The sequence below is a fragment of the Acipenser ruthenus genome, chromosome 19 (assembly GCF_902713425.1).
Source record: "Acipenser ruthenus chromosome 19, fAciRut3.2 maternal haplotype, whole genome shotgun sequence".
Taxonomy (NCBI): Eukaryota; Metazoa; Chordata; class Actinopteri; order Acipenseriformes; family Acipenseridae; genus Acipenser; species Acipenser ruthenus.
In genome coordinates, this window is record NC_081207.1 from 937178 (window position 1) to 952038 (window position 14861).

The 14861-nt window shown below is 45.4% G+C and overlaps 1 protein-coding gene across 1 annotated transcript; it reads right to left on the reverse strand.

Moving 5' to 3' along the window:
- Window positions 1-1210: 1210 nt before the first annotated feature.
- On the reverse strand, window positions 1211-14842 carry LOC117424642 (voltage-dependent calcium channel gamma-4 subunit-like). The gene is made up of 4 exons (XM_034041224.3): window positions 14302-14842; window positions 8786-8869; window positions 8247-8387; window positions 1211-3492 (listed from the first exon to the last, which is right to left on the reverse strand). The coding sequence occupies exons 1-4, from the start codon at window positions 14516-14518 to the stop codon at window positions 2969-2971; spliced, it is 966 nt and encodes a 321-aa protein (XP_033897115.2). The 5' UTR covers window positions 14519-14842; the 3' UTR covers window positions 1211-2968.
- Window positions 14843-14861: the final 19 nt, after the last annotated feature.

Genomic DNA, 14861 nt, shown 5'->3' on the forward strand with positions numbered 1-14861 from the left:
CAAATGAATGTGATCTGACATGGAGTTTAGCCTGGCTTGAACTGATTTAGGAGAGAATGTTCAGAACAACACACACAGCGATGTTGTTGTTGAATGGACAGCCGTGACTGCTGTGATTCATGGAGCTCAGAGCTGAAGAGAGCTGGAGCTACGATCTTAGAATACTGTACCACACAATATAAAAATACTTCAGTTAAAAAAACAAACTAAAAAAACTTAAACATAAACCATGTGTATGACGTGCTTCAGTGCCAGGCTGGGGTTACATCTCTTATTATGCACACCTCTTGTGATCATCATTTCTGTGTACTGTAACCTCTATTTTCTATTTAAATTCATGGTTAGTTTGCAGATGAGGCACATCATTGTAATAGACCAGCACCCCTCCCCTGTATGTGAGTATGCTTTGTTCTTCTGTTAAGAGAAAGAGAAGAATGGAACCCGGACACTTTGCACCTGCAGGCCCTGGGCTTGCATTCATTCCACTCCTGAGGCTCCCTCAATTCAAATGAGAAGCGCTTTCTTTGAAAGAGTTTTTATGTGTGTTCCACTAACCCTAACCCTGGTACAGTGTGCCCTGAGACCCGAATCAAATAGTCTTTCTACACGCTAGGGCAATGCTATGACTTCAGTGGCAACGCATGAACGATTTAATTCAGCTCTTAAAAGTACAAAGTAAAAAAATATCATAGTTAATTGCAATCATGTTATGCTAAAACTCTTAAAATAAAAAAAGCAATCCCAGAATCAGTGGAAGTTTGGCACAAAGCTGAGGTTCCACAGTTCATTTCATCAGTTATTAGTCAAATCAGCATGTTGTGAATTAACTGTCTCGTCATTTTCAATATTATAAGATTGCAGAACAACTGGACCTTTAGTGAAGTTTTAATATTTCAAGCTGCTGTTGATTTGATTGAACGATACGGCATCAGAGAACTGCACAGATGAGCGCTATTGTTGTTGTTTTAAATACCATGCTAAGGGATTAGGGTTATTTTTGTGTGTTTGGTTATTTAGGTCCGGGACAAATTGAAGCTCGGAGAAGAAATGCCAGAGCAGCCAAGCAGTGCATTAAACTGCTGCTTTGTGCACACCCCCAAGAAACCCAGAGACTCTTCATTCAGACTTGTGAGTACAAAACCACTATCTCCACTCTCTCAAGGGGTGTGTGTGTTCTTTTCCTTGATGGTTCAGTTTACTCAACAAAAGACAGAGGGAATTGGATTTTTACTTACTTAACACTTGAATAAACATGAATAAATCACATTGTAAAAAGATACAGGTACAATCTAATAAGAAATACAGAATACAGAAAGGCACAACACAGCAACAGAAAGAACACCTCCCGATTTCATTTATATGAAGGTGTGTGATAGTCTTCTATACCAGCTGACGAATACATCACAGTGTGCAATAAATTACAATGACAATTACAAAATAAAAAGAAGAAATAGAAGATGTTAACGTTGAACTTGAAGACGTTAAATGTTATTTTTCTAAGACAGCTGTAGGATTGACGAGCAGGAGTGATGCTTGTAATTGTACAAGCATCCTCTGTACACGTCCTGTATGGCACGTTGCTTTTATAATAACTCTTCATATACATCGGTTAGTATTTCTTTTTAAAGTTAAACCTACAGTAAAATAGAATTGATAAAAATAATAATACAAAATAAAAGTTGGGATTTCTAATTCAATTTCACCTTTCAAATGCATCCCTCTCTGTTTTTGATTGAGCTTTGTCTTCTTCTTTAATTACAAGGCTCATAAGTACAGTCAATTAAAACCGCCTACCCTGCAATCTGTTTCATTTCTGTGAATGATTCCAGTATTTGCCATTCAATATCTTCTTTATGCCTCATAAGAGATTGGTTACTCACTCCCAAGATGTTTTGTAATTAAAAAAAGAAAAGCAAGCAAGCTTTCGGGTCAGTGATCGTGTATCTGTCCCTGACAACCGTGATGATGTGTGCTAGTTCTTAAGATGACCGCGGACAGTCCTGTTAATTATTGCATATCTTTCATTGTGCTTCACAGCCTATTAGCCTCTGATCAAACACATCCAGCCCCTCTAAATGTGCTCCTTCACTCTCGGGAGTTCTGTGCTCTTTGTTGTCCTGCTCTGATATTTGCCTAGTATCTTAACTCAGGAAAGATGTTGAATTCAGCACACAATTGAAATTAACCAAACATGCTAAACTTGTCTTAGACATCTGATCCTCGAGGTGAATTTATGAGCGTTTTGTATCACAGAAGATAAAATAAAGCGTAATTTTAGGCAGCGGTTCTAAAAAATAATTGTGCCACTACTACAGGTAGCTCTCACGTCATGAGACATGTTAAACGTGTGAGGATGACAGCATGCTGAAATGCAGCATGTCAATTTGGCGTTGCACTGGTACCACACAGGACAAACAAGCCTGGCGTGGATGTGATGCATTGATCAGTGAGGGGGAAAGGATAGTACAGTATGTTACAGCTACATCTCAGTTAGCACCAGTTTATACTGTGCAACTTGTATACCTTCAGACAGTGTAGAGTTTGAAAAAAACATCCTAAAACAGACATTAGTGACACAATGAAAAGGGGTGGGGGGACAAAGAAGGAAACGAAAATCACTGTTGCTGCCAGTTATGAGATATATATATATATATATATATATTGCTACAAAGTCTTGCTTTTTAAATCTTAAGATTTCTTTCACTACTAAAGTGCTATTAAAAATGGCAGTGACAATGATTTCCTATACTTTTACATTTGAACACCAGCTCACAGGCTCCTGGTCCCTTGTGAACCTCACTTGCGTTCATTCATCGAGATTCTTTAATACGATCGCTGGATACAGCAGCTTCTATCAGGCGGTCCTACACTATAGTATCCACACCACAAACCAGCGAGTCTCCCTGTCCATCTGTTACAGAACCTCATAGAAAACCCAGGCTTCTGCTTCTAAAATAATACAATCTGCTCATACAGGCGTGGTCCGTCTGTTGCCCCCGTCCATGAGGTCCTTCTGGAAGCAGTTGTGAACCTGCAGGAAGTCCTGCTCCGGGTTGCACAAGGCTGCTGTAGAAGCCTTCAGGGGGTCCCTGGGCAGGGTATACATGGAGATCTCAGTCATGGGCACCGAGCGGAGCATCTTCATCCCCACGGGAGAGGCCTCTCTGGAGGGGGAGGGCTCTGTGGACCGGGAGCTGGAGCGCGAGCGTCTCCGGCGGTACCGGTAGCTCGGCATGCGGGAGTAGGGAGAGGAGGAGGAGCAGGTGGTCTTGATGAACTCACGGTGCGCCTGGAAGCGGACCTCCTTGTTCTTCTCGATGTAGATGTTCACGGCCAGCACCCCGATGGTTTTGGCCACGATGAAGGACAGAGCCCCGAAGTAGAAGGACCAGCCGTAGTTGTACTGGTTCTTCTTGTCCTGGTCCTTCTTATCGCTGGGGTCCCCCGCGTTGCTGGAGATGTAAACGATAATTCCGATGATATTACTAAGGCCTGCGGGGAAGAGAAGCACAGGGTTAGGGATCAGTTTTAATGCTCTTAGCAGGGCGGCCTGCTACTTCACACCGCCCCTGTACAATTTAGAACCCCTTATTTAAAGAATAAACAACAAGAAAACGTTTCTCGGATACCAAATGTTATTTGCAAGGCTTTATTTAAACTACGCAAAAATGAAAATCCGATCATTCGTCTGACAGCCAACTTCAGAACTTTTACAGAATCTTGACTGGCTTTTGATACCTCTTCTTCTTTTTCTCCTTTTTTTGGTGGCTATTTGTGGCGGAGTGTCCCGCCCCTATTTATTATTATTTGTATTTTTGTTTGCGGCGCGGGTAAAAGCGCCGCGTCTTTTGTTATTATATTTAAAAACCCCGTGAGGATGCATGGCTGATCAGCTACTGATTATTTAACTAGCTGACAGTCATGCATCCTTACCAAACGCGTGCAGACTCTGGCCGAGGGATAATAAGATAATTACCAACTAGTTAATCCCTCGGCCAGAGTATATAAACCAGCAGCACTCTGCACTCGGGGTTGAGAGTGTAGAGGAGAGTACGGGAGAGCGGAGAGCGAAAGCCATATTTAGAAAAACAATTGCTAAGACGTGCTGGATTTCCCAGCACATCACTTACTTGTTTGTTTGTTCATTCGTTTGGCCCTCGTGCCCTTTTGTTTTGTGTTTTGGTGTTTTGTTAAATCTTTTGTTTTTGTTTTGTTTATTAATAAATACGCTGAGTGCCATTACACTCAGCTTCAACCGCCCATCCACTGTTTGGTTTCAGTTACTTCCTGGTCCGTGACGTCACCACTGCGAGCCAGTCTGTCACATATGGTGTCCTGCGTGGGACAAACAACGCCTCCAACAGCCGGACCAGGATTGAAAAGTGCGTTTTTTTTTGTTTGTTCGTGTTTTTTTTTTCAAATTAAAAATGGGGAAAAGTAGCCGGAGGAGAAAGCAGCAGCAGCAGCAACAACAGCAGCAGGAGGCGCAGCAACATCAGCCTTACCTTGCCACACTGGATATCTGCCTCACCTGCCTGAAGGGTGAGGAGTGGTGCTTCGCGGTTGGTGAGGTTGGGCACGTGGCACCAGACCAACCCCCTCCATGGCAGGAGAAAGAGGAGCCAGAGCGTCCAGTGAGGGAGGACCTGCATCCTCCAAAGAGGACGAATGCACTCTCCTCTGAGGGAGTCTGGGACTGGCTGGTGGAGCCGGGGAGGGATTATGAGGAAGCCCTCCCTGCAGTGATCAACCTCCTGTGGGCAAGAGATGGGGAGCGCTGGGAGGCCTGGGAACAGCAACACCACCCAGCTTCCCTCCCAGACATCGCAGCCATGGTGTTCAACTACCTGGCTGCGGATATGGGAGAGACTCTGCTGCTGCCATCTCCAGCATCAGAGGGAGAGGAGCCATCGCTGCCGTCTCCAGCGCCAGAGGGAGAGGAGCCATCGCTGCCGTCTCCAGCGCCAGAGGGAGAGGAGCCATCGCTGCCGTCTCCAGCGCCAGAGGGAGAGGAGCCATCGCTGCCGTCTCCAGCGCCAGAGGGAGAGGAGCCATCGCTGCCGTCTCCAGCGCCAGAGGGAGAGGAGCCATCGCTGCCGTCTCCAGCGCCAGAGGGAGAGGAGCCATCGCTGCCGTCTCCAGCGCCAGAGGGAGAGGAGCCATCGCTGCCGTCTCCAGCATCAGAGGGAGAGGAGCCATCGCTACCGTCTCCAGCATCAGAGGGAGAGGAGCCATCGCTACCGTCTCCAGCATCAGAGGGAGAGGAGCCATCGCTGCCATCTCCAGCATCAGAGGGAGAGGAGCCATCGCTACCGTCTCCAGCATCAGAAGGGGAGGAGTTACAGGCTCAACCCCCTGAATTTTTCTGGGGGGGAGAAGGGCAGGATGCTGGTGTTCCCCAGCAGCCTCTATTTATGCTGCTGAAGGGAGCACGGCACACACCAGCCCAGCCGCCACAGCAGAGGGAGCCAGCACCGCCACAGCCTCCCTCTGAGTGGCCAGCATCCGCCCCATCGCCTCTGCCTCCGCCACCTCCACCAGCAGAGGGTGAATGCCTGCTGGTTCCACATCCACCGTCGTGGGAGGACTGCTTGCCCCTCCCACCTCCACCAGCAGAGGGTGAATGCCTGCTGGTTCCGCCTCCACCGTCGTGGGAGGACTGCTTGCCCCTCCCACCTCCACCAGCAGAGGATGAATGCCTGCTGGTTCTGCCTCAACCGTCGTGGGAGGACTGCTTGCCCCTCCCACCTCCACCAGCAGAGGATGAATACCTGCTGGTTCCGCCTCAGCCGCCGTGGGAGGACTGCTTGCCACTCCCAGCTCCACCAGCAGAGGGTGAATACCTGCTGGTTCCGTCTCAGCCGCTGTGGGAGGACTGCTTTCCCCTCCCACCTCCACCAGCAGAGGGTGAATACCTGCTGGTTCCACATCCACCGTCATGGGAAGGACTGCTCCTGCCCTGCCTCGCACCACCCAGGGATGCCTGCCTCGCATCGCCTGGGGCTGCCTGTTCCACATCGCCTGGGGTCGCCAGGGATCCTGCTTCGCCTGGGGTCGCCAGGGATCCTGCTTCGCCTGGGGTCGCCAGGGATCCTGCTTCGCCTGGGGTCGCCAGGGATCCTGCTTTGCCTGGGGTCGCCAGGGATCCTGCTTTGCCTGGGGTCGCCAGGGATCCTGCTTTGCCTGGGGTCGCCAGGGATCCTGCTTCGCCTGGGGTCACTACACTGTGGTCGGAGCCCCACGGAGGGGAGCTGCCGGCCATGAAGAAAGGGGGGGAGGTCAGGAGACCAGCTCCCCCAGCCGCACTTTCGCGGCCGGAGATCATGTGGTCAGAGCCCCACGAAGGGGAGCTGCCAGCCATGGAAAAGGGGGGGGAGGTCAGGAGACCAGCTCCCCCAGCCGCACTTTCGCGGCAGGAAATACTGTGGCTGGAGCCCCGTGAAGGGCAGCTGTCAGCCATGAAGAAGGGGGGGGAGGTCAGGAGACCAGCTTCCCCCGCAGCAATTTCGCTGCAGGAGAAAGGGTGGCCAGAGCCCCACGGAGGGGAGCTGTCGGCCATGAAGAAGGGGGGGCAGGTCTGGAGACCACCCCCAAAAATTTTTTGGCCAGAGGAGCTGGCCGGTGCGCGGGCCATTGGAACACTACGGCTGTTTGGGTGGGAGGAGGACATCCCACCGTGGCCGCCACCTTTGGCCCGTTGCTGCCCCTGTTCCTGCGCCGGGACTGCTGACCGGGACTTTGGGGACTAAGGGGGGAGGTGGCCGAAAAGGCCATGTGTGCTGCGCACAAGGGGGGGCATGTGTGGCGGAGTGTCCCGCCCCTATTTATTATTATTTGTATTTTTGTTTGCGGCGCGGGTAAAAGCGCCGCGTCTTTTGTTATTATATTTAAAAACCCCGTGAGGATGCATGGCTGATCAGCTACTGATTATTTAACTAGCTGACAGTCATGCATCCTTACCAAACGCGTGCAGACTCTGGCCGAGGGATAATAAGATAATTACCAACTAGTTAATCCCTCGGCCAGAGTATATAAACCAGCAGCACTCTGCACTCGGGGTTGAGAGTGTAGAGGAGAGTACGGGAGAGCGGAGAGCGAAAGCCATATTTAGAAAAACAATTGCTAAGACGTGCTGGATTTCCCAGCACATCACTTACTTGTTTGTTTGTTCATTCGTTTGGCCCTCGTGCCCTTTTGTTTTGTGTTTTGGTGTTTTGTTAAATCTTTTGTTTTTGTTTTGTTTATTAATAAATACGCTGAGTGCCATTACACTCAGCTTCAACCGCCCATCCACTGTTTGGTTTCAGTTACTTCCTGGTCCGTGACGTCACCACTGCGAGCCAGTCTGTCACACTATTCTATACATTTGCATTTCTTTTCTTTCCCCACAGAGACCACAGCTGTTTGTTCAGTTCTTTAGTTGGAAGAATGCCTTAATCTTAACTCTACTGCTACCACTCCCCAGATCCTTTAGGATTTTAAAGTATCTTCAGCCGGGAGCTGGATCAAGTGTTTCCCTCTTGGCTATGCTTATCCATCCTTATTGTTCATTGCCCTGATATTCTGGTTTGTTTCATCATCTAAAATGAGTGTAGCATGGACACTGTCTGAGCTCTGTGGCTTTAATTTTATTTATACTGAGCTTGAGTTCTATTGATTTCTCACTGATGTTGAGGAGGATGAAAGACTGCTAGCACGTCGCGTTAGAGGGTTTCTGCCAGTTTCATATGTTCTGACAGATCAGTTCTAGTGACTACAAATTTTGTAGCTCCTACGGATCCATGAATATACTCTTGATTCTATTTTCAGTTCTACCGAACTTAAGAATTTATTTTCGTCTTCCGACCTTTGATTAACCGCTTTTTTAGAAGGAGGAAAAGCAATCCCTCTATTTTATCAAAACTTGAACCAATAATTCACAGGTTCTAAATCACTCTGAAGCTGTTTGCTTCATATCTTGTAACACTATCATTGACTTTTCCAGTTAATAAAAGACTGGAGCAGACTCACTCCTGGCATGATTCTCTCTGCCCCGTCTCTGACCTGTGTCCATGGTTCTCTGACCACATAACCAAATAAATAGGCTGGTTTTGATAATATTAGAAACCCAGAAAGTGTGGCACCGTGGCATGACAATGAAGTACCCGAGTATGACCATGGTTTGACACTGATACCAGTGGAGGGGTACTTGGAGCAAAGCTTAGAATGGAATCATGCTGATCTGCTGCATCCAGCTCGTCTCCTACCTGCTGCTACAAACAGAATCCCAGCACTGAGGATGATGTTGTTTTTACTGCTGTAGATTCTCCCGGCCCCCACGCAGAGCCCCCCCAGCAGCAACAGGATGGTACTGAGGATGGGGAAGATACTGGAGGCTCGCACTATACCTGCAAAACACAAAGACTGCACTTCACCTGCGGCTCTGTGACCGCACAGGTGCAAGAGAAGGAGGTGGTGTGTGTCGCTGAGATGTTCCACTCATAAGACCATTAGAAAAGTCTTTTTTTATGTTCCCAGTGTTTTAGAAGCTACTATGTCATCATGTCATATTCCATGCATTTATAACTCTTTGCATTAATAAATGCTTCCTACCTTACGATCTAAACATACGTTCTCATCTTCCATGTATGCCCTCTTGTTCTACTCTGTGTGCTAAAAGTCATGTCTTGGGTTAACTTTACCGTTTATGATTCAATAGCTACCCCCTTGTGTAACCCGCCCATGTTCACTTGCAAACAGTTAAACAATGAGAAAGACTGCAGTAAAGGATAAGAAAAGTACGTACGCAGAAGATACTCGGAGCTGTCGGTATCATAATCATCGTCATCTGGAAAGTGGTTGATTCGGTAACAGCTCCCTTTGTTAATACCTGGAATAGAACAGTGACGTGAACAGACTGGAAGAAAGTGCAGTCCTCTCTCACCCAGCTCGTGTTTAAGGGTCTGGTCTCTCCAGTAACCCATTGCCGCAGCACTCAGCAGGTTTCAGTGCTTCCTTTCATATATATTCACACGTTTTAAACTCCAGTCCTCAAGATGCCATACCATCTCAAAACAGACGAGAGTTTACATGGCAACCCTGCCTAGAGACAGTGGAATACAATTTCCACGAGTTATCATATGGGCTAAGTTACTAAGGAAGGATGCAGACGCCAGGGACCCTAGTGTGGAAGCAAAGGCAAATTCTCTGGGAGGAATACGACAATTGCAACATTGCTGGAGCCAGTGAGAAACAGCTTACAGGAAGCAGTGGTTTGATTATTGTTAGCTCTGCTGATTTTATACTGCTTCAGAATAGGAATATTAATGGCATGTAATTCAGTTCAGAATGAAAGAAGAGCATGAGAAGAGACAGAGGGTGCATCAGGGGAGCCTGGCTGGGGGTCCTTTCACCATTTCTTTGGTGTTACATCGATCTGGCTTATATTAATGGGAAAATAATTAACCGTAATAATGACTGCTATGAAGTAATGAGCATCTCTAACCCAACCCTAACACTAATTAACCAGATTCCAGCGAACCTGAGAGAATGACAGGGTATTACCATGATAATTGCTCTGTAATTTACTGTCTATCGCCTGGTGACTGAAAAACCACACGACCAGCAGGAGCTTACTTTATTTACAGTACATCCATATTGTATGTTGGGTATATTTAGTAGAAATATTAAAAAAGGAAACTAGTGAAATTGTTTGACAAACATTTCCACGAGCAGTCTTGATTGACGTCTTTATTATTCCTGATGGAAACGTGCTGGTTATACATGCAGTTGTCGCTGTAAGGTTTTTGGCAGGGAATGAATTACCTTTTTTTTTTGGCTGAAGTGCCAAATCGCCATTCTGGCAGTAAGCAGTACCTGCTTGGTGAACCTAAAGGAATGTCTTCCATAAAGGAGTGAGTTTGGAATTAGAATGTAAAATATAGATAGAATCTTCAGGTGATGTGTCAGAAATGTTCTGCATTCTGGAACTGGTAACGAAACGGTTTCAAACTAGAAAACGATTCAGTATCAAATAAAAAATGTGGGCTGTAACTTGTGTTTCTTTCAAAACTTCACATTTCAGACCAAAATATATGGAATAGCAGGGCATAACAGGTAAGAGTTATAAAATGATTTTGTGAGGAACAATTACTATTGGTATTTCTGCTGCAATACCAGTCTAGTTAAAAAAGCAGGAGGGTGTATTTTTCTTCTTTCTTTCTTTCTTTCATTCTTTCTTTCTTTCTTTGTTCGGTCCCATTCAATCATGTACCAGTGCTTGCATGGCTGATTCTGGGCCTGTTAGCTAAGCAGCCTGATCCCTAGACTGGTGTCATGTGTGCTTTGCATGGGCAACTCATAGCCCAGCAATAAAGCCTGCCGACTGACAGGGCAGAGCAGTGGAAGAGCTCAGACAAGGCCTGTCTGCCAGCACAGTGCATTGCAGACTGCATTCTCTCCATGGCAACCCGGACTGTGTTCCAGGAATCACATCTCCATAATGTCTCAAAGGATGCTTTGACATCTTCATTGCTGCTTGATACAGGCTCCCATCCCCCCACCCCCTCTACCACTACGATAACAAAGTGGAAAATAGTTCTCAGTGAGGGATTTATACAGAGCAGGAGAGGGTCAAGGAACACTATGAACATAGGATTACGTTTGATAAAAATGTCTATATTAAAAAATAATGACATCAGCCATTTGTGCAGGCTTGGATATGGAAGCACCAGCCAACCAGGCATTTATTATCATTATAGCTTCGATCTGTTGTCCTGACCATGGTAATTTGCAACAGGGAGATGCAGCTTTGATATATTCCAGAACACCTGCCAGGGAATTCCATTTACAAAACAAATGAATTTAACAAGCGAGTGATGGCCCATTTCAGTGTTTGCTACTTTATATATACAGCATATACTGTATGTGTGTGTATGTGTATATATATATGTATGTGTATATATATATATATATATATATATATATATATACACACACACACAGTATATATCTGTCTATAGAAAACAAAAATGATTGACATGCTCTGTTAACTGTGCTGAAGATCCAGGGCTTGGCATACTGAGAAGGGTTCAGATTGGGAGTGTTTATTAATGTCTTTCAGTATCTCAATGTTTACCCATTGTCTCTCACTGTCTCAGTGTCTCTCTCTCTGTTTCTCAGTGTGTCTCTGTGTTTACCCAGTGTCTGTCCCTGTCTCTCTGTCTCTCTCTATGTCTCTCAGTCTCTCTCTGTTTCTCAATGCATCACCCCAGAACAAGACCTGGCAGGGCAGCACGAGGTTCCTTTCATTCCTTTCAGCTGAGCCAGAAGCAGGGTCCTGGTGGCTAATCCAAGCCTCCACGCGCCTTCATTGCTGCATTTCCATCACAAACGAGAAGCACACACACAATGGGGAGGATGAACCCCGGGAAGTCCATTTCTGAACAACCGTGTTCATCAAAGAATAATTGCAGAGTCGCATAGTTTTCAACCTGGGACTAAAACAAACAAAACAAAACAGGGGGATACAGCTTTCAGAAACACAACTAGAAGTGTGTGACTTAATGAGGCCACTGCTGTGCTGTACATAATATAAAAACCCAGCTCCAAATTGTCAGGCATGTTACGCAATGCTTACCCACAATATAGCAGCACTATTCAGCGGACCACGTAAAAAGAACACAGCCAACTGAATAGACTGTAGTAAATCTACTTACAACTAACGTGATGTTTAGCCCTGTCGTCCTGAACACTGTGTCTGTATCAGAACATTGTATTTTAAATTGCTTGACATGATAGCATACACTGGTATACTGCCATATCTAGAGAGGCTGCATTCTCTCACAGATTGTACTCATAACCCGGGGCGATAACTCTACGGTAACTTGTCACACCGCCTGTTGAACGACTGATTGCTGCCTTTCTCACGGGGGGAGTCCAATCGAGAATTCATTATCACCTCTTAGGTTGATAGGAGGCGACACACTGTGGAGTAGAGTAGAGGCAGGACAGTCAACCATTCGCGGATTACACACATGCCATTAACAGGGACTGTGTTTGGAAGTGCGATGGAGTTAAGCACTCAACACGCAACACATTCCAAGTAACATCTAAAGTAATAAGCCGTGCTTATTGTCACCCTCGATTCACAGCGTGGCCAGTCTGATTCAAACGATCTAGTGGCTTGAATTTCAAACAATAAAAACGGTAAAGGGGAAACCTAAAAAAATGACCACGTTCATGCGTTTGGTGCATTTTTTATATCTTGGGTTGGGGGAAAACCCGTTTTCAAGATGGTTTTAACAGGGTTCCTAGTAGTAGACAGTCTTCTGAAGTTGTGTTTCTGTCTGTGTTCTAATCTATATAGCTACCACTGAGCCGTGTAGTTAATTTGTGCTAAGTAAGGTTGTTCATCCTGTATTTGCTTATACAGTAAGTGCTTATAGGTGACAAAACATTCTGTTGACAAAAAAAAAAAAAAAAAAAAAACCGTTGCAACTTAGTATTTCACACATATTAGACTGGTGATTACTATGTTTTATTATTATTTAACTGTGTGCCTTTATCTCAGCCCAACGGTTTCCGAGTCTGAATATTAACGTTCAGCACCACGCTCTGTGGACAGCGCCCTGACCGGAATTCGTTTCTAACGCGGTCGCCCTGCTGTCAAAGAAGTGTTGAAAAGCCACCTTTCAAAAGGGAATCGCCACGGGCGCTGATCGAGATCTCCTCACTGGAGCCAATATTCATTCCACTGCACTTTCTGAACCTCCCGATCCACACCCTGCCCATACAAACACATTGCCTGACCCTTGTTAGCGGGTTGTGTTTGTGTTCAGACCTTTCTCCGTGTCCCTTTCACAAGCGCTGTACACTCAAAACCATTGTGTGTGTGTGTGTGTGTGTTTTTAAAGGATTACAAACTTTATATTGATGAGCGATTCGTTAACACTCTATCATTTACCGTTATTTTAAATATGTTGCGCATCGCCTATCCAAGAATATATTTCGATCGTGTAATCCATCTCAAACGACTGTCGTATTGATTTGAATTATTAATTCAACAGGGAAACTCCCTTGTTTATTAAGTTAAGTCTCCTGTGAGTCACTGTGATTAAAGTCTGCCGGCTCCGGCGACGATCTTAAGTATAGATTGGGTTTCTGGTTTACTTCGCTGTGAAGTATCCATATCCTAGCATTGAAATGTTAGGCTTTCATGTATACTTATATGTGGCCAGTAAGCACGCGCAAGTAAACACCTACCAGACACGCTATAGGTAGGAATTCTGCTAATTCACTGAAATAACGCCTTAAAAGGCATTGCAAGATGTATGAGAGGTGGCAGCGTAATTGAACCACGTCTTTGCTCTTGTTGCATCCTAATATAGTCTGAATGCAAGATAGGTCACAACAACAAGCCTCCCTTTTGGCAACCCCTCCCTAAATGTCATTTTGATAACCCCTCCCTCAATGTCCTTTTGAAAAGACACTTGTTTAATGAAAGCACTCCCAGCCCAGACTCATTTAAAACATTTTCCTCCTGCGCCGAGCTACCGCAAAAATGATTCTCATTCTTTCACTTATATCTGGTTTTATTTATTGAGATCTAAACGTGTGTGTGTGTGTGTGTATATAATTATATATATAATGTTGTTTCTAGACCTGTCTATTTTTATATCTATTCATTGTTTCCATAGCAATTTCAGAGATGCAGTTGCCAAGCAACAGCATCAAATACAATAGAGAACCAAACGAGAGCTAACGGTTTAGTCTGTATATCTTCTGTTTTACAACAATTTGTTCAAAAGAACCCCCATTTACCTTTTATTTCAGGATTTCATTCAACATGGGGCATTTTTTTTTTTGCTATTTAAGTTTTCCCTGCATTTAACCCCACAAATTAATCATTAATGTCAGTAGAGTTGTCTCCCCTTTTTTTTCTTCATCAACATTTTGCGTGTGTAGCTTCTCTGGTACTAGTAAATTAACAAACTGTTTTAGAACATCTTAAAAGCCTTATTTTCTTCTCAATCTCCGTTTTTTTGCTTCCTTTCGCGCTACAGTGTCCTTTCTGCTACTTCCTCGTCTCCCTGCTCGCGTTCATTCACAAACAAAACCCGTCTGTGTCGAGCCAAGCGCTTTGTTTCTGGAATCCTTTTTTTTAACTACTCCATATAGCTACTAGTTAACTTTACCCTAGCCCTAACCCTAAACATACTCCTAGTTAACTTCCTCATCCACGGTCGTGTGCAATAATATACACAACTATTCACTTATTTTACTGAGTGGCTCCTTTGTCATGGAAAGCTGTTAAATGAATACCTTCTATACAGCAGACCCTCCACAGCCCGGAGTGCGTTAGATCTCCTTTGGCTTTCTTGGGTTGAGTTTCATCCGTGGTGATGTTGGTCGCATTACAGATATGCGCCCTTGAGTAGAGCCAGTAATCTGTGCCAATGGCGATGGTCATCAGACTGAAAGCGGCGAAGGCCCCCACGGTGGTAAACAGAATCTGAACTCCACGATCACACCACGCCATGGTACCTCATAATAATCCAAGCCCCAGCTACACACGAAACAGAGCAGCGTTTGTAAAGCCCTCTTTATTATTAGTATTGCCACTCTTGTCCAGGCACAATTCTTCCAAAGCGCACGTCCCTGTTAAGTTCCATCAGTGAATCCCCACTCCCCACTCCCCACTCCCTACTCCTAGCCAGACTCGGAACAGAACTGTCCTATTTGCGCTTTGTGAAAACAACTACCATCCAAATCGGTCTAGAAAACAGCTTTTTGGAGTGAAGCTTTCTTCCAATAGTTTTTTTCTCTTCTTTTGAACCTCTCTTCACTACTTCCAGTTGTTGCTTTTCAGCTCTTCGCAAACT

What these genes read in the sequence shown, in the direction of transcription:
- LOC117424642 (XM_034041224.3), bottom strand. Translation starts at nt 14,518, where the DNA reads ATGGCGTGGTGTGATCGTGGAGTTCAGATTCTGTTTACCACCGTGGGG. An exon ending in CAGCTCCGAGTATCTTCTGC is followed by an intron (nt 8,388 to 8,785) that starts GTACGTACTTTT and finishes TGTGTTTTGCAG; the next exon opens with GTATAGTGCGAGCCTCCAGT. An exon ending in GATTCTGTTTGTAGCAGCAG is followed by an intron (nt 3,493 to 8,246) that starts GTAGGAGACGAG and finishes TCTTCCCCGCAG; the next exon opens with GCCTTAGTAATATCATCGGA.